The sequence below is a fragment of the Haliotis cracherodii genome, unplaced genomic scaffold, assembly GCF_022045235.1.
Source record: "Haliotis cracherodii isolate W230 unplaced genomic scaffold, xgHalCrac1.p SCAF_3, whole genome shotgun sequence".
In the NCBI taxonomy this organism is placed as follows: domain Eukaryota; kingdom Metazoa; phylum Mollusca; class Gastropoda; order Lepetellida; family Haliotidae; genus Haliotis; species Haliotis cracherodii.
In genome coordinates this window covers 63,150,389-63,169,854 of record NW_027266286.1, presented here as the reverse complement: position 1 = coordinate 63,169,854, position 19,466 = coordinate 63,150,389, and the positions used below count along the sequence as shown (strand labels likewise).

Below are 19,466 nucleotides of genomic sequence, written 5' to 3'. Positions count from 1 at the left end.
CCTGTCCTGTCTTGTGACCACATCTAGAACAATATTCACCTGAGGACAATTGTAGCTCACCTATACATTCAACTAATTGTGCTTTTATTGTCTGAATATTGAAGTTTTAACAAACTCCGGTTCGGGCGCAATAATATTTATTCAACTAATCTACACAAAATGACAACATTGTCTAATAACAGTTGGATGCTGAGACCAACTAGTTTAACAGTTGGTTGCTGATGCAAGGCAAACAATATCTTGGCAAACTTTGCTGCATGCAAATGCCATAGATAAGCATGAGAAACTCCCACATAAAACATGTACCGTATATCGCTGTGTATAAGGCGACCCCACGTATAAGACGACCCCCCTGTACACGCCTTAAAAATCAACCCAAAATCCTATACTCCGTGTATAAGGCGACCTGGAATGAAACACATCACAAGTCTGACTGATATACCGGTAGAAGATTTAACGCGCTCTTGCCGACTGTAGCGTATTTCGCACACGGACATCACAAATTAGTTAGTTAGTTACTTTGGAGATTGAATGTGCGCTTTCCGACTGATGCGTATTTCGCACACATCACAAGTGCGCACACAAACCTTATATATGCAATAAAAATATGTTTATCTTGCGTTGTTTTTTTTTCTACAATGATAGGTCGCGTGTGTAACTCCGGCACATGTCGCCATTTTGTGTTTACACGGTACGACACCAAATTGGTGCCCGTAAAATAAAATTCATTTATGAAGTAATAACATATAAGAGACAATGGTGAGTAATTTAATCGCCAATTAACTATGTTGTAACTAACTAGGCTTATGTTTGCTTCACATTCAGCGTTTTTATTCCACAATCACTTGTACACACCGTCTCCAACACTTGTTAATACAACTGTAAAAACAGCGGGAATTGATTTCAGCTTCACCGGTTATCACATGTTAGGTCACATGTGCAATATGCAAATGATTACCGGTACTTCCGGCTCTCTACTCACGGATGTTGATTGTTTTACCGTGTCAGCTGGTTTGACAATCTGCATCGAGGAGAGGGTCATTTCAACTTTATTTGCAGAAATTATTAAACTTTATTCAAGGAAAAGAGATACAAATCATGTTTATGTATGGAAATAGTTATTTGAACAGTTATTTAGGACGAAATGCGAAGTTTTATTGTCAAATGCTGGGCTGGCTATCGGACGCCGGTTGACATCGCCAGTGGAAAAAAATGTGAGATCTTCGACTCCGTGTATAAGACGACCCCCCTTCTTAGCCCCCTCATTTTAGGTACGAAAAACTCGCCTTATACACAGCGATATACGGTACATTGTGTACATAGGCGATGAATAAAAAATATAAATAATGGCAAAGCAGTTCAAGACCTGGCCAGACTTTGCAGAGCATACAATATCATGGATTGTTGCTACTTGAATAATTCCTAATAGGGCCACTTTACACACTTGTTTCATATGGGTTTCATATGGGTGTTGATGCAAGGCCATGCAATATCTTGGCAAGCTTTGCAGCATGAAGTGTCAAAAGATAAAGCATGAGAAACTCCCTATATAAATCGAGTACATTGTTTACCTTGGCGACGAAAAAAATAAAAATAATGGCAATGCAGTAAAAAGCCCTGTCAACCTTTGCAGAGCATAAAACATCATGGATTGATAATACTGGAATAACCCCTCATACAGCAAAACTATTTACTAGTTTAATAGCAGTTGAATGTTGATCCAAGGCAATACCAAATCTTTGCGAACTTTGTAGTTGCAGCATGAGATGTCAAACAATGTGCGAGAAAACACCCTACCTGAGACGTGTACAATGTGTACCACCTATTCCAACTTTGCAGAACATGAACTATCATGGATAGAAAAAAAACTCCTCATACAGCTAAGATGGTATGGGATGGGAGGGTGGGTAATGAAACCCAATTCCTTAAGGCCGCATGGCTGCTGAAAAACTCACATAAGTTCCGGCTGCGTACGAAGCCCGCCCGACCGGAAGTAAAAACTTTTGTTACTACGCAACATATACCATATGATAATGATTAGAGCTGCAATATATCCAAATTAAGACAATGTACTTGTTTACAATAAACTGCACATTTCTAAATTTGACACATCAGGAAAACAATTGACTTTCAGTTGCATGTGTTTGTGATGGGTGTCCAGTTAGGTAGGATATGCTCACCAGTTCTCAAACACCTGGTATCATAATCATTTGGTTTATGATACAGTCAGAATAGTATAAGAGACTGTTCTTTGAGTTGATATTTCTTAAGATTATGGAAAAGGTTATTGTTGCTTTTATTTATACCTGGCTGCCAATATGGGTGAAGCTCTGATACAAGGCATCCTGATATACATTAGTTCAATGATACATGACCCGTGAAGATCCGGGGTAGAATAGGTCTTTAGCAACCCATGCTTGCCGTAAAAGGTGACTATGCTTGTCGTAAAAGGCGACTAACGGGATCCGGTGGTCAGACTCGCTGACTTGGTTGATACGTGTCATCGATCCCAATACAGCTGGAATATTGCTGAGTGCGGCGTTAAACAACAAACCAACCAACCAAATCAATGATACAACAAGGACCCATGTGTAGAACAGGCCTTCAGCAACCTATGCTTGTTGAAAGAGGCAACTAAAAGGATCAGGTGGTCAGGCAAACTGACATGGTTGATGCATGTCATCATATCACAATTGCATGGATTGTTGCTCATGATATCAACCACTGTATAGTCTGGTCCAGACTTGATTATTTACAGACCTGTCATATTGCTCAAATATTGCAGAGTGTGTCGGAAACAACAACATATTAGGCTGTGACATATGAGGGGATGAATTTCAAGTACATTTTAACTATCTAAAACACTAAATCACATATCCCACTAAGAAAGGGATCAAAACAAATGAAGAGTAAATGCTGTGAACACTACAAATATATTTTTTTATTTTAGTACATCTATTGATCCTATCAATCTTTTAGCATGATATCTTGACATGTCACCCATCAGGCCATGAACAATTGCATACCTACTAATGTATGCATAATACACAGGTGTTGATACAACATGTATCATAATACACAGGTGATGATACAACATGTATCATAATACACAGTTGATGATACAACATGTACCATAATACACAGGTGCTGATACAATAAGTGCCACAATACACTGATACAATATGTACCAGGTGCTGATATGATATGTATCATAATACACAGGTGCTGATACGATATGTATCATAATACACAGGTGCCTATACCTTATGTATCATATTACACAGGTGCTGATATGATGTGTCACAATACACAGGTGCTGATATGATGTTATACCTCTATAAAAAAATCTTGCACTTCAATTGGTTAGTTTGTATCGTGTGACGAAACAATACATTTCAATGTAGACCTCCAAATCACGAGAATTGAGGCCTCAGGCTGGTCAGACGACATCAGGGGTCGCATTCTCATGTCCTTGGGACCTTGTTTTTGCATACTGACCTCGTCAAGAGAAATGATTTGTATATTGATAATAATACTTAAGTAAGTTATAATAGTCATATTGCCAAAATAACTTTGTGAAATGTACTCAAAACCCTTACCTATATAGCTTTTCAAACGGAATGTAGTGCATCAACAAGAGGTTTGACTGTTGACAAAATGATATGCCCTTAATTCTACCACTAAATACCAGGTGAGCTAAGCACCCAGTTACAACGTTACATACATGAACAGCCAGCATGGACAAGATGTGATACTGGTGGATGATAGAGGTCAGGGTAAGTGTCATCTACCTGTCAGTACATATAATCTCACAGCTTCACCAGCGGATAGTCGAAGGTATCTTTCTCCAAGATGAAGAGGTTCCTTGAAGGCTCTCTGCTATTTGCCTTTGTCTGTCTGTGTGTAGCAACACCAACAGCAAAGGACAAAGCAAAATTCACTCGATATGAACCTAACTGGGCTTCTATAGATTCTAGACCTCTGCCAGCATGGTACGATGAAGCCAAACTTGGAATCTTCATTCACTGGGGTATCTTTTCCGTGCCCAGTTATGGTTCTGAGTGGTTCTGGTGGCTCTGGCAAGGGCAGAAGGTTCCAGACGTTGTTGCTTTCATGAAAGACAATTACCGACCAGACTGGACATATGCAGATTTTGCCAGGGATTTTACAGCTGAGTTTTTTGATCCAGTACAGTGGGCCGACATCTTCAATGCATCTGGTGCACAGTAAGTTCATCAGGTTACAATACCTGGGATAGCTTTAACAAGGATAATTATCATCTATCAATTTCATATTGTAGTGTTTTAATTGGTTCAGTAAGTTTCTGGACATTTACTATATTATGTTCTGGGTGGAGTGTGATCACATTGGGACTCGTATCTGAAGGACCCGTGAAGATCCGTGGTAGAATTGATCTTCAGCAACCCATATGCTTGCCGTAAAAGGCGACTTAGATGCTTGTCGTAAGAGGCGACTAGCGGGATCCGGTGGTCAGGCTCGCTGACTTGGTTGATGCATGTCATCTATCCCAATTGCGTGGATCGATGCTCATGATATCAGTCACTGGATATTCTGGTCCAGACTCAATTATTTACAGACCGCCATCATATAGCTGGAATATTGCTGAGTGTGGCGTTAAACAACAAACAAACAAACAAACTCATATCTGATTACGTCTCCACTGCCCCTAATGCATATCACATGAAAACTGGGTGGTTAGACCCACGGATTTGGTTGCTTGCATGTTATTGTACCCTGACAACCTCAAATGTTTCTCTTAATATCAATCTTGGCCTAGATTTGATTACTTACAGTGAACAATTATATGGCTAGAATATTGCTGACGGTGGTGTAAACAACAAAGTGTGCAGAAAGAGGGTTCCTGCTGAGGACAATATCATTCGTGACCAACTCGTGTTATTCCAGGACAAGCCGAATAGTGACTCGTGCCCCGCTCATGGCCATTTTTGCGACCGGGTTCCGTCTTCGCGCAAACGGGCATACCTTAAACAATTGTCAACTTGTTGCATAATGGTTCACTTACATTTCCCCATATATCATATATATTTCAAATGCAATTTAATCCACATCCGGACAGGCGAAATTATACAGTATGATTGAACACATTTAACTGTGTCTTTGGTACATTTTTAGGTGCAAGACATATGTAAAATCAAAAATTATTTCTGAAGGATTCTTTGGTGAAGAACTTGAAATCATTTGCGCATTCTGATTGGTTTGTCGTATTTTCGCACATAACATTCATCGATAGGGGGACGAGTCTTCTTGCAGGTTACGGAAAGGGGCGAGTGGTGACGAATGAGGACAATATATCGCTTCAAACCTAGGCCAGATAATATAAGTTATAGCAGGATCATGAGGGGTGAACCTGATACAACAAATTTATCTTTCCGACATGTTATCATATGACATTGTAAAAGAATTTAAACAAATTCAAAATCGATAGAAAACAGCTGTTCGTTTTTAGGTGAGTTTAACTTGTCACGTAACTACCATTGACTTGAAAAAAGCATGCAGCATTTTGCTTCGAAGCGGAGTATAAGGGATTTATTCTGCCTCTCAGAAATCCAGTTGCAGCCAGACTTGTTAGTGGTGGGGTATGAGAGATTGGTTCACCTGGTGAGAAATTTATTTCCCCCCAAGGCGGGATACATAGTATTTTATCAAGACCAATCATATCTCATCATTCTGACATAGAGGTATGATAATGTACTTTATTGTTTAATGGATTGTCTGGGTTAAAATACCAAAATGTAGAGGGAATACAGTCCATTGTAAGGGTTTCTATTTCTTTCACTGCTGAAAACCTACCACGATATTTACCTTTCCTAAATGTGTTTCGTCTGTTTGTTTGTTTTGATTAACATCGCACTTAGCACTATAACAGCAATATGACAGCAGTCTGAACGCAATCAAGTCTGGACTAGGCAATCCAGTGATGATATTAGGAGTACCAATCAATGCCATTGGGGTACAATGACACGCAATCAACCAAGCTACCGAGTCAGCCCACGGAATCCATTAAGTTGTCTTATAGCTGCAGGAGAAATTCTCACCCAGGATCCCCACAGTGATGACAGTTATGACCTTGCTGATAACTATAATAGTAAAATGTACCTTGACTTTTGCTACTTTTCATTTTGTTATCATACTTAGTGTTCTACATGAAATTCAAAATATATATCATATTCAATATTATGATTCCCCTTCAAATTAAGTCATACTCAATTGTCATACTATTCCAGATACACTGTGTTAGTCAGCAAGCATCATGAAGGTTTCTGCAACTGGCCAACGAATGTCTCCTTCAACTGGAACTCTCAGATGCTTGGACCCAACAGAGATCTCGTGGGTAAGAAACACAGTTTATTGGCAGTGTATGAGTAAAATATAAATTTTTGTGTTACTGATTAAGTTATTATTGTTGACTTATTTATTCATAAGAATTGACGTCAACATTTTTTACATCAATGGAGGTAAACATGTTAAAAATGTGCACACCATTTATCCCTATATACTGCAAAATTTATTGAAACAATTCTGAACTAGCTTTCAGCCTCTGTGCCAGCAATTATTCAACTCAATGTGGATAGCACACACTACTAATGCCTGAATAACCAGTGGTCGATAATGTGAGCAAATCTCAAGGATGCAGTCATGGACAACTATCTAACCTGCTCCATCTATTTACATTATGGAATGTGCATCATTTTGAGGCGATGATGTTTAATATCAGATACTGAAAGAAAATATTCAAATATCAATGCCTCAATTCATTTCATCTCTCAAATTATATTTATATATAAGATATTGTTGAAGATTGGTTCAGAAACACTATTTTGATCCATTTGCTGCCATATATACCGCATCTGATCTTCAAACAATTCCTTACAGGTGAACTAGCAGCGGCGATACGAGCAAACACTAACATCCGCTTTGGTCTGTACCACTCCTTGTTTGAATGGTTCCATCCCCTGTACCTTCAAGACAAGGCCAACAACTTCTCTACATCACGCTTTGTTGATGTATGTATAATATAGTATCAATACTTACAGCTGTTCTGTGAAGGAGGTATCAGTTAGTATTAGTAGTTCCTGTAAGTATCATGTGGTGTTAATACTTAGTTATCCTATGAGGTGTTGGTGTAACCATCATTTAGTATTATTAGATAACAGTTTACCTTGTATTTCTGCTGCTTGCAGGTGATCACAATCACAAGGTTAAAAAATAAACTTTCTTTGGTGGTAGATGTTTCTTTCAGTAGTTGTGATACCTAGTTGCACTTTGAAGCATTGATGTAAGTATCAGGTAGTATTGATACCTTTATTTGCCCTTTGAAGCATTGATGTAAGTATCAGGTGGTATTGATACCTATAGTTGCCCTATGAAGCATTGATATAAGTATCAGGTAGTATTGATACCTACTTGCCCTTTGAAGCATCGATATAAGTATCAGGTGGTAGTGATACCTAGTTGCTATTTGAAGCTTTGATGTAAGTATCAGGTAGTAGTTACATCTAGCTGCCCTTTGAAGCATTGATGTATTAGTATCAGGTAGTAGTGATACCTATAGTTGCCCTATGAAGCATTGATATAAGTATCAGGTAGTATTGATACCTACTTGCCCTTTGAAGCATTGATATAAGTATCAGGTAGTATTGATACCTACTTGCCTTTTGAAGCATTGATGTATCATTTAGTATTAATACCTAGTTGCACTTTGAAGCATTGATGTAAGTATCAGGTAGTAGTGATACCTATAGTTGCCCTATGAAGCATTGATATAAGTATCAGGTAGTATTGATACCTACTTGCCCTTTGAAGCTTTGATGTAAGTATCAGGTAGTAGTTACATCTAGCTGCCCTTTGAAGCATTGATGTATTAGTATCAGGTAGTAGTGATACCTATAGTTGCCTTATGAAGCATTGATATAAGTATCAGGTAGTATTGATACCTACTTGCCCTTTGAGGCATTGATATAAGTAGAAGGTAGTATTGACACCTACTTGCCCTTTGAAGCATTGATATAAGTATCAGGTAGTATTGATACCTACTTGCCCTTTGAGGCATTGATATAAGTAGAAGGTAGTATTGATACCTACTTGCCCTTTGAAGCATTGATATAAGTATCAGGTAGTATTGATACCTACTTGCCTTTTGAAGCATTGATGTATCATTTAGTATTAATACCTAGTTGCACTTTGAAGCATTGATGTAAGTATCAGGTAGTAGTGATACCTACTTGCCCTTTGAAGCATTGATGTAAGTATCATTTAGTATTAATACCTAGTTGCCCTTTGAAGCTTTGATGTTTAGTTCTAACCCTGGGTAGTATAGATAACCAGATTTGATAACAAAGAGCATCCATGTTTAGTTGGTATTCATCTGATTTAGTCAAAACCACAATGTTTGAGAATATCTCTTTTGAAAAAAACATCAAGGTATCATTATTCTCAAAGAGTTTAATGTGAAATGTTTGCCTCTCTTAACCTAACTGCAAATTTTACTCGAAGAATGAATTCTGTTTACATCAAATTCATATCAAAGTTATAAATATGTCAAGGACGCAAAGCAAAAAAAGAGACAAAACCCTTTTCATATAAGACATCTCCATTGAACTATATCATGAGCATGTTCATGAATGACTATCAAAGTGCTCATCACAAACTCATGAAAAATTCACAGGAACATTTGGTACAAGTCAAAATATGGAATTGCATTGGACATCATTTTCATCAATGACTCACTCATGCGTCAAATTTGGAAATGTCCTCCACATGTCAACCATAAAATTGAAAACTTTACTGAGGCCTTGAATGTCACATGCAAATTCTTGTCTTAGACTTGTGGAAAGTTTTGTCACTCTGAACCTAAAAACATACTAGATAAGTTTGATCCAGAGGACCAACTGGCACACAGGAATTGAAATGCTGTATGGGAAAATAGGTTTTATAGAGTCTGACTGGTACCCTTCCCCTCACCTGCTAGATGCTAGTGACTGCAAGAGGGGAGTGCAAGCACTCAAGGGCAGGTAAACCAGTCTTGGATAGAACATGTCTCCCTCTTATGATTGCTGCCAAATAACAGATATATGTTTAGTGTAATCATTGACAGTTAGGAGTATTATTAAAAATATTTTCACAATAATTAATGAATTTTGTTGGTACGCATATCATTATACATATGTGAGACAAAGATAGAGTATCTTCTAAAAGTCTGGTTAAACCTTTCCAGTTAATACTTATCCCTATGTAACTCTCTCAAACCAAACATAGATAAGGCATGGCATCAGATGAGGCAGTTTCTATTTCTAGTTCAGTAACTAATCTCTTTCTGTATCTTTCATCGTTATTATAATGTCAAGGATTCTTTAATGACTTTCTCAAATGAAAACTTTGAATTTCTTGAGTAAACAACATCCAATTTCACAAATGCCAGAAACGTGATTTACAAAAACTTTTGAATGTTTTAAAACATTTTTTTTGTGCAGAGATTTGAAAGAGAAAAAGGTTGTTTATTTGTTTGTTTGTTTGTTTGTTGTTCAACACCGGACTCAGCAATATTCCAGCTATATGACGGCAGGCTGTAAATAATCAAGTCTGGACAAGACAATCCAGTGACTGACATCATGAGCATTGATCCACACATTTGGGACCCTTTTTCTAAAATACCCTGGTTATAATACGATGACATGCATTAACCAAGTCAGCGAGCCTGACCACCAGATCCCGTTAGTCACCTTTTACGACAAGCATAAGCACCTTTTACAGCAAGCATGGGTTGCTGAAGACCTATTCTACCCTAGATCTTCACGGGTCGAAAGAGAAAAAGAATCTGTGTTCAAGCAAATTATAATGAATATCATCAGACCATCACGATTTACAGAATTTGACTAGGATAAAAAATATATAAATATTTTACCCTTTCATTACAGGAGAAGACAATTCCTGAGTTGATTGAGATTAGCGAGAAGTACAAGCCTGAAGTAATTTGGTCTGACGGTGACTGGGAGGCACCTTCCTCCTACTGGAAATCTGCAGAATTTCTGGCCTGGCTATATAATGAAAGGTGAGGACCTGGGAGTCAGTGAGTATGGTTTTAAGCTGCTTTTAGCAATATTCCAGCCATTTTGGCGGGGAAACCAGAAATGGCTTCACACAATCTACCATTGTGGGAATTCCAACCTCTGCCATCAATACAATGAGCAAACGCTTTAACCACTAGACCACCCTAGTCTCATGATAAGGTTACATTATAATATCATTTAATTGGTATTTAGAACTCGTCCTTTTGATTGTACATTGTAGATCAAAATTATCTGAAATACAAAATGTTCTGAGCCTACATATGATGGACTGGGTTGATTGATTTGGTTGTTAATTATTTTTCATCATCATCCCCTCTAAGATCCACATTTCTGCCAAAGATGCTGGAGTGCCTGTATCCCTTTTGTTTAGAAGGCTTCCTGGGTTGATGGTGTAAAAAGTTCTCCACATATGCATAATGCTCGCCAATTGGCAATGGCAACGCCAAACTTATCTACAGGTGTATTGTTCAGATGGAACAACACAGCTTTAGCGCCCTTTATATTACCAAAGTAGATTAGCATACTATTGGCCATTAACTATCAGAGAGATCAGGAGGTAGGATTCCTTTGGAATTCAGGAAAACCGAAGCCATCATCCTGCCAGCTGGTGGAACTGATTTTCCCTTTGGAGAAGACATTAGATGTTTCCACCACTTTGACAGTAATCTAGTCTAGCTCCAGCTGATAGTGGTGAAACCAAGAATAAGCCATGGTCACAAATCACAAATCAGCTCGGTCTGCTTCAAAATGACCTAAATCTCACAACAGATAATGAACCTGGAGCATTTCTGATCAGGATTCAGAAGCTTTCAAACTTCGCATGCCGAACTTTTGTCATGTTCAGCTGTCAACACTCTGATGAGAGATTTTGGTAATGCCTATGTGGTGTGTGGTGAATCCTCAATAAAATGTTAACAAAACTTTCCTTAGTGGTCAGTTGAAGGTCTTCCTGATCTTGGATCATCTTCGAGGCTCACTTTTTCCCTCTTTAACTCCTCTTAACAGTGGCAAAGGAAGGAGTACACCATGAAGACCATGGACACATGGATGGCTGGTGAAGTTAGCCCTTTCAGCTGGAGATACTTGATAACAGCATGGAGCCAATTTTGTTAGTTTCATTAACAAAAAGTACCTATTCACTTTGATCCCTGCAGAAAAATGCTGCCTGGTTGTGCATTTGGTTAACAAATGCAACCTGTAAGCATGGAAAGTAGTGTACTTAATGCATAGAAAGTATTGTGAGTGATACATGCAACCTGTTAAGGCATGGAAAGTAGTGTACTTAATGCATAGAAAGTACTGTGTGTGATACATGCAGCCTGTTAAGGCATGGAAAGTAGTGTACTTAATGCATAGAAAGTACTGTGTGTGATACATGCAGCCTGTTAAGGGGTGGAAAGTAGTGTACTTAATGCATAGAAAGTACTGTGTGTGATACATGCAGCCTGATAAGGCATGGAAAGTAGTGTACTTAATGCATAGAACGTACTGTGTGTGATACATGCAACCTGTTAAGGCATGGAAAGTAGTGTACTTAATGCATAGAAAGTACTGTGTGTGATACATGCAACCTGTAAGCATGGAAAGTAGTGTACTTAATGCATAGAAAGTACTGTGTGTGATACATGCAGCCTGTTAAGGCATGGAAAGTAGTGTACTTAATGCATAGAAAGTACTGTGTGTGATACATGCAGCCTGTTAAGGCATGGAAAGTAGTGTACTTAAGGCATAGAAAGTACTGTGTGTGATACATGCAGCCTGTTAAGGCATGGAAAGTAGTGTACTTAATGCATAGAAAGTACTGTGTGTGATACATGCAGCCTGTTAAGGCATGGAAAGTAGTGTACTTAATGCATAGAAAGTACTGTGTGTGATACATGCAACCTGTTAAGGCATGGAAAGTAGTGTACTTAATGCATAGAAAGTACTGTGTGTGATACATGCAGCCTGTTAAGGCATGGAAAGTAGTGTACTTAATGCATAGAAAGTACTGTGTGTGATACATGCAGCCTGTTAAGGCATGGAAAGTAGTGTACTTAATGCATAGAAAGTACTGTGTGTGATACATGCAGCCTGTTAAGGCATGGAAAGTAGTGTACTTAATGCATAGAAAGTACTGTGTGTGATACATGCAACCTGTTAAGGCATGAAAAGTAGTGTACTTAATGCATAGAAAGTACTGTGTGTGATACATGCAACCTGTTAAGGCATGGAAAGTAGTGTACTTAATGCATAGAAAGTACTGTGTGTGATACATGCAACCTGTTAAGGCATGGAAAGTAGTGTACTTAATGCATAGAAAGTACTGTGTGTGATACATGCAGCCTGTTAAGGCATGGAAAGTAGTGTACTTAATGCATAGAAAGTACTGTGTGTGATACATGCAACCTGTTAAGGCATGGAAAGTAGTGTACTTAATGCATAGAAAGTACTGTGTGTGATACATGCAACCTGTTAAGGCATGGAAAGTAGTGTACTTAATGCATAGAAAGTACTGTGTGTGATACATGCAGCCTGTTAAGGCATGGAAAGTAGAGTACTTAATGCATAGAAAGTACTGTGTGTGATACATGCAGCCTGTTAAGGCATGGAAAGTAGAGTACTTAATGCATAGAAAGTACTGTGTGTGACACATGCAGCCTGTTAAGGCATGGAAAGTAGTGTACTTAATGCATAGAAAGTACTGTGTGTGATACATGCAACCTGTTAAGGCATGGAAAGTAGTGTACTTAATGCATAGAAAGTACTGTTCATGATACATGCAGCCTGTTAAGGCATGGAAAGTAGTGTACTTAATGCATAGAACGTACTGTGTGTGATACATGCAGCCTGTTAAGGCATGGAAAGTAGTGTACTTAATGCATAGAAAGTACTGTGTGTGATACATGCAACCTGTTAAGGCATGGAAAGTAGTGTACTTAATGCATAGAAAGTACTGTTCATGATACATGCAGCCTGTTAAGGCATGGAAAGTAGTGTACTTAATGCATAGAAAGTACTGTGTGTGATACATGCAACCTGTTAAGGCATGGAAAGTAGTGTACTTAATGCATAGAAAGTACTGTGTGTGATACATGCAGCCTGTTAAGGCATGGAAAGTAGTGTACTTAATGCATAGAAAGTACTGTGTGTGATACATGCAGCCTGTTAAGGCATGGAAAGTAGTGTACTTAATGCATAGAAAGTACTGTGTGTGATACATGCAACCTGTTAAGGCATGGAAAGTAGTGTACTTAATGCATAGAAAGTACTGTGTGTGATACATGCAACCTGTTAAGGCATGGAAAGTAGTGTACTTAATGCATAGAAAGTACTGTGTGTGATACATGCAACCTGTAAGCATGGAAAGTAGTGTACTTAATGCATAGAAAGTACTGTGTGTGACACATGCAACCTGTTCAGGCATGGAAAGTAGTGTACTTAATGCATAGAAAGTACTGTGTGTGATACATGCAACCTGTAAGCATGGAAAGTAGTGTACTTAAGGCATAGAAAGTACTGTGTGTGATACATGCAGCCTGTTAAGGCATGGAAAGTAGTGTACTTAATGCATAGAAAGTACTGTGTGTGATACATGCAACCTGTTCAGGCATGGAAAGTAGTGTACTTAATGCATAGAAAGTACTGTTCATGATACATGCAGCCTGTTAAGGCATGGAAAGTAGTGTACTTAATGCATAGAAAGTACTGTGTGTGACACATGCAACCTGTTTAGGCATGGAAAGTAGTGTACTTAATGCATAGAAAGTACTGTGTGTGACACATGCAACCTGTTTAGGCATGGAAAGTAGTGTACTTAATGCATAGAAAGTACTGTGTGTGATACATGCAGCCTGTTAAGGCATGGAAAGTAGTGTACTTAATGCATAGAAAGTACTGTGTGTGACACATGCAACCTGTTTAGGCATGGAAAGTAGTGTACTTAATGCATAGAAAGTACTGTGTGTGATACATGCAGCCTGTTAAGGCATGGAAAGTAGTGTACTTAATGCATAGAAAGTACTGTGTGTGATACATGCAGCCTGTTAAGGCATGGAAAGTAGTGTACTTAATGCATAGAAAGTACTGTGTGTGATACATGCAGCCTGTTAAGGCATGGAAAGTAGTGTACTTAATGCATAGAAAGTACTGTGTGTGATACATGCAACCTGTTCAGGCATGGAAAGTAGTGTACTTAATGCATAGAAAGTACTGTGTGTGATACATGCAGCCTGTTAAGGTATGGAAAGTAGTGTACTTAATGCATAGAAAGTACTGTGTGTGACACATGCAACCTGTTTAGGCATGGAAAGTAGTGTACTTAATGCATAGAACGTACTGTGTGTGATACATGCAGCCTGTTAAGGCGTGGAAACTAGTGTACTTAATGCATAGAAAGTACTGTGTGTGATACATGCAACCTGTTAAGGCATGGAAAGTAGTGTACTTAATGCATAGAAAGTACTGTGTGTGATACATGCAGCCTGTTAAGGCATGGAAAGTAGTGTACTTAATGCATAGAAAGTACTGTGTGTGATACATGCAACCTGTTTAGGCATGGAAAGTAGTGTACTTAATGCATAGAAAGTACTGTGTGTGATACATGCAACCTGTTCAGGCATGGAAAGTAGTGTACTTAATGCATAGAAAGTACTGTTCATGATACATGCAGCCTGTTAAGGCATGGAAAGTAGTGTACTTAATGCATAGAAAGTACTGTGTGTGACACATGCAACCTGTTTAGGCATGGAAAGTAGTGTACTTAATGCATAGAACGTACTGTGTGTGATACATGCAGCCTGTTAAGGCGTGGAAACTAGTGTACTTAATGCATAGAAAGTACTGTGTGTGATACATGCAGCCTGTTAAGGCATGGAAAGTAGTGTACTTAATGCATAGAAAGTACTGTGTGTGATACATGCAGCCTGTTAAGGCATGGAAAGTAGTGTACTTAATGCATAGAAAGTACTGTGTGTGATACATGCAACCTGTTTAGGCATGGAAAGTAGTGTACTTAATGCATAGAACGTACTGTGTGTGATACATGCAGCCTGTTAAGGCGTGGAAACTAGTGTACTTAATGCATAGAAAGTACTGTGTGTGATACATGCAGCCTGTTAAGGCATGGAAAGTAGTGTACTTAATGCATAGAAAGTACTGTGTGTGATACATGCAGCCTTTTAAGGCATGGAAAGTAGAGTACTTAATGCATAGAAAGTACTGTGTGTGATACATGCAACCTGTTAAGGCATGGAAAGTAGTGTACTTAATGCATATAAAGTACTGTGTGTGACACATGCAACCTGTTAAGGCATGGAAAGTAGTGTACTTAATGCATAGAAAGTACTGTGTGTGACACATGCAGCCTGTTAAGGCATGGAAAGTAGTGTACTTAATGCATATAAAGTACTGTGTGTGATACATGCAACCTGTTAAGGCATGGAAAGTAGTGTACTTAATGCATAGAAAGTACTGTGTGTGATACATGCAGCCTGTTAAGGCATGGAAAGTAGAGTACTTAATGCATAGAAAGTACTGTGTGTGATACATGCAACCTGTTAAGGCTCAGAACTTTGCAGCCAACCCTTAGAGCTAAACAACAAAAATAACTTTTATCCATAGACAGTTCAAGTTCTCATGCATTATGATTCTGTGGTGACCCCATTGTACTGTTGCATTTCAGTCCCACCAAGGACTCTGTGGTGACCAACGACCGATGGGGAAAAGATGCCACATGTCATCACGGAGGTTTCCTCACCTGCATGGACAGATACAACCCAGGCATGTATATATACATAAGCAGATGGACGGAGGGACAGATGGAGGGACAGAGGGATGGATGGAGGGATGGATGGAGGGATGGACAGAGGGACAAACAGAGGGACGGACAGAGGGATGGACAGACAGACAGACAGACTGGAGTTTAGGACTAGTGGCAGATACATACACAGTATTATATATGTTCATTTTAGTGCATTCTACTTGGCCCACCATAGAAGCTGAATGTTCATTAACTTATCACACCTCTCAGCAATAGCTCATTGGCACTTACATGCCCCCAAACTACAGAGAAGAATGGAACACAAATCATGCCCAAATTAAAGTTCAAGGGAGAAACAGGTCCATCAATCAATATCCCATGAAACTGTCTACTGACTGAAATTGTTACATATTCCGGCCATTTGTTTCCACAGGAACACTACAGCCCCGTAAGTTTGAGAATGCCATGACAATAGACAAGAAGTCATGGGGTTTCCGGCGTAATGCTGATCTGGCAGCCTACCTCAACATGGAAGAAATCTTAAGTACATTTGCCGAGACCATCAGGTGAGGATGAATAATGAGTCTGTACAGGTTCAGAGAAAACTGGAGGCTCCAGGAGACATTTTATCTTCATGTAGTGACACTCTTGCTACAATATTGCCTTATTTGCATACATACAAAATGTTTGAAATAAGCGTCCGCACGCATGCCCGTGGCTGGTAGATCTTATGTCGGGCCCTAGTTTTAAATTTGTATGTGTCCTTATGGCCTGCAGTACATTTTCATCTTGATTTATTTGTCACAATAAGTTTTTTTTAAATGAGGGCCTGAAGAGTTTGGTCAGGGCCTGCAGCTTCTAAAGTATATGTGTCTTGATGGCAGCAAGACATTTTTTTTAAAATCTTAAACACTATATATAGATCTCCTTACATATGTATGTCTCTATAGACTATGTAAATTATTCTTGCTGTTTGCCACTTTATCCAAAGCTTGAAAGTAGTAAAATGTCTTTGGGGTTTATGTAGTACATATGTTTGAGTGATATCTCCTGAAGAAAAAAAAGAAAGAAAATAATGGCAAAGACGTCCTTACACTTTTTCATTATTCTTTTGCCAGCTGTGGAGGCAACATGCTCATCAATGTAGGGCCAACCAAATACGGTATGATCAGTGCGCTGTATGAGGAAAGACTGCGCCAACTAGGCGGATGGTTGAGCGTCAATGGGGAGGGTATCTATTCCACAAAACCATGGACCTCCCAGAATGACACAGTGACCAAAGGAATCTGGTGAGTGGCATATCAGATATACTTTAAAATCAAATGTATAACTAAGAGTGAATGAGTGTTAAAGCACTACTCTGCAATAAGCTTTCAATATCTTGGCAGGGGAAGAACTTGTGAGAAGAATTGCACCGTCATTGGCATGAATAACATACACTTTTATCACAAGCCAGGCAACCCAGATGCCTCATGTGGTATTAAAGGAAGAAACTTATGCAGCCTAATGTCTGGCAGATTTATAATATTAGTTCCTTCAATGAACTGGTATAGCTTATGTCACATAATACATTCATTGAAAAAAAACTAGGTTCCTTAACGTCAACTAACAAATACTTGTCCCAATTGTCTGTAGTGTATCATTTCTATATATGTATATTCTTATTAACCACTTTTTTATGAGAGACTCAAATCTCTATCAGAGACCTGACATCTATTTTTTCATCACAGTTGGGGACTATTGATTATATGGTTCAGAAATTTGGACCATTCAACTACTGTTATACCAGACACAGCATGTAGAGACACCTGGTATCTATTCTTCCCATTTGGTATTGCCTGGCACCTATATTGTAAGTCTTATCCCCAGGTATGTACAGAAGCAGAGCAATGTCTATGCCATTGTACTGAACTGGCCGGATGCAGAGCTTCAGCTCGGGGCACCCAAGACAACTGCAGCCACTACAGTCAGTTTGCTCGGATACGACGGTAACTTCAGCTTTCAAGAACGAGCCGGAGGGGGCATAACCATACAGATTCCTCCAATCCCCGTCAACAAAATGCCATGTGAATGGGCATGGATCTTCAAACTTACTGCACTTCAATAGACAAGAAACTAGTATGCCAACTGGTTCTTGCTATTGTTGTGTATAGAATTAATGTACAGATGTGAAGTCACTGAATGTGAACATATTATCTTCAAAATGTATATATACAGAGCTACTGAAATAAAATATTTCGAAAATAATGACTTCAGTTCTCTTCATGTTTTTCCTCTGTTGTCCGATTATCTTGATGATTAATGCTGTTTGCTCAAAAAGTGGGGTCTTCTCTAAATTCTGCTCACTTAAAAAATGAACAGTCTGTTCTATAACAAATGTTATATTTGGGATAACACTTTCTTAGTAAAGTACAGATTCTTGTACTTTTTTGGAGTTGAGTCCCATCCGGGATTCGAACCCAGTCTTTTATAATCTAAAGACCAGGTACATTCCTCTACTTATATTAGGGTCACTCTTCCTAAAGAGTTATCTTTTTTCTGAGTATTGTGTCAGAGCTGGGTCCTAATCACAAAGCATGCACAACCTAAAATGTTTAAACTATAAATATACTCACTGTATGCTAAGTTATGCATTGATGATACTTCAATAACTGTTTCAATATCACTGTCAAATGGAAAGAATTGGTTGAGAGCAATTTCCTGGAAACACAGACAAATTTCCTGCTTCATCAAGAATGTGGTTTTTAAACTATAAGGCGATATAAAAAAGCTAGTATTTCTAGATTCACTGTCTATTCGGGCTGGAATGAGTCGACCGCCTCCATGGTCTAGTGGTAGAGCATCCGCCCAGAGGGCCCCGGCCGCGTCATAACAAAAGACGTTAAAAGATGGTACTTGTTGCTACCCTGTCTGGTGCTCGGCATTAAGGGGCTAAAACAAGGACTGGTCAGCTTGGAGTCAGTATGCTGTGTCTGAGTGGGGTATTCATATTTAACTGAGTCATGGTATCTCTGTGAGCGAGCACTATAAATCGGCATTAGTCCGGACTAGTACAAGCAGACACACACATGTGCATGCATGTCGCTATATAAGTGCAATAATTTTGGACGCAACATTAAACCCAATTTCACCTCACCTGGAATGAGTCCAAATTTATTACCCGGGTATCTGACCCCCTTTTACCTCATCCTGCTGCTTCCTCATTATAGGTATCAAGAGTTGGGTACAAAATACCCCAATTGGGAATTGTTTTACTGGAACCCTGTTAAAAACTATTTAGATACATTTATCAACTGATCCGATCATGAAGACATTGAAGTTGACTGAAGCTTTGTCTTTACTCAGACACATAAAAGTCAGAAGGAATGCTTGCATAGTCAGGAAGAAATGCGAACATTAGCAACTTGTAGTGTAACCATGGTGTTTTATTGCTATTGCCATTAAACAGTCTATCACATGACTATTATAACCATGGGGTCTGAGTAGTCTGGTGGGTACCCGGGGTCCTACTCAGGACCCACCAGACCCGAGTACCTGAGTTATATGTCCAAGCCGTATTGGCTATATCAATCAAACCATACATTTGAAACAATGCCCAACTATTGACTTAAACAGAA

General features: G+C 38.9%; 1 protein-coding gene across 1 annotated transcript; it reads left to right on the top strand.

The window, feature by feature from the left end:
* Nucleotides 1–3,827: 3,827 nt before the first annotated feature.
* Nucleotides 3,828–18,066, top strand: LOC139474230 (alpha-L-fucosidase-like). Its single transcript, XM_071257151.1, has 8 exons — nucleotides 3,828–4,226; nucleotides 6,267–6,373; nucleotides 6,916–7,046; nucleotides 9,957–10,090; nucleotides 15,772–15,869; nucleotides 16,283–16,415; nucleotides 16,968–17,138; nucleotides 17,719–18,066. The coding sequence occupies exons 1-8, from the start codon at nucleotides 3,853–3,855 to the stop codon at nucleotides 17,954–17,956; spliced, it is 1,386 nt and encodes a 461-aa protein (XP_071113252.1). The 5' UTR covers nucleotides 3,828–3,852; the 3' UTR covers nucleotides 17,957–18,066.
* Nucleotides 18,067–19,466: the final 1,400 nt, after the last annotated feature.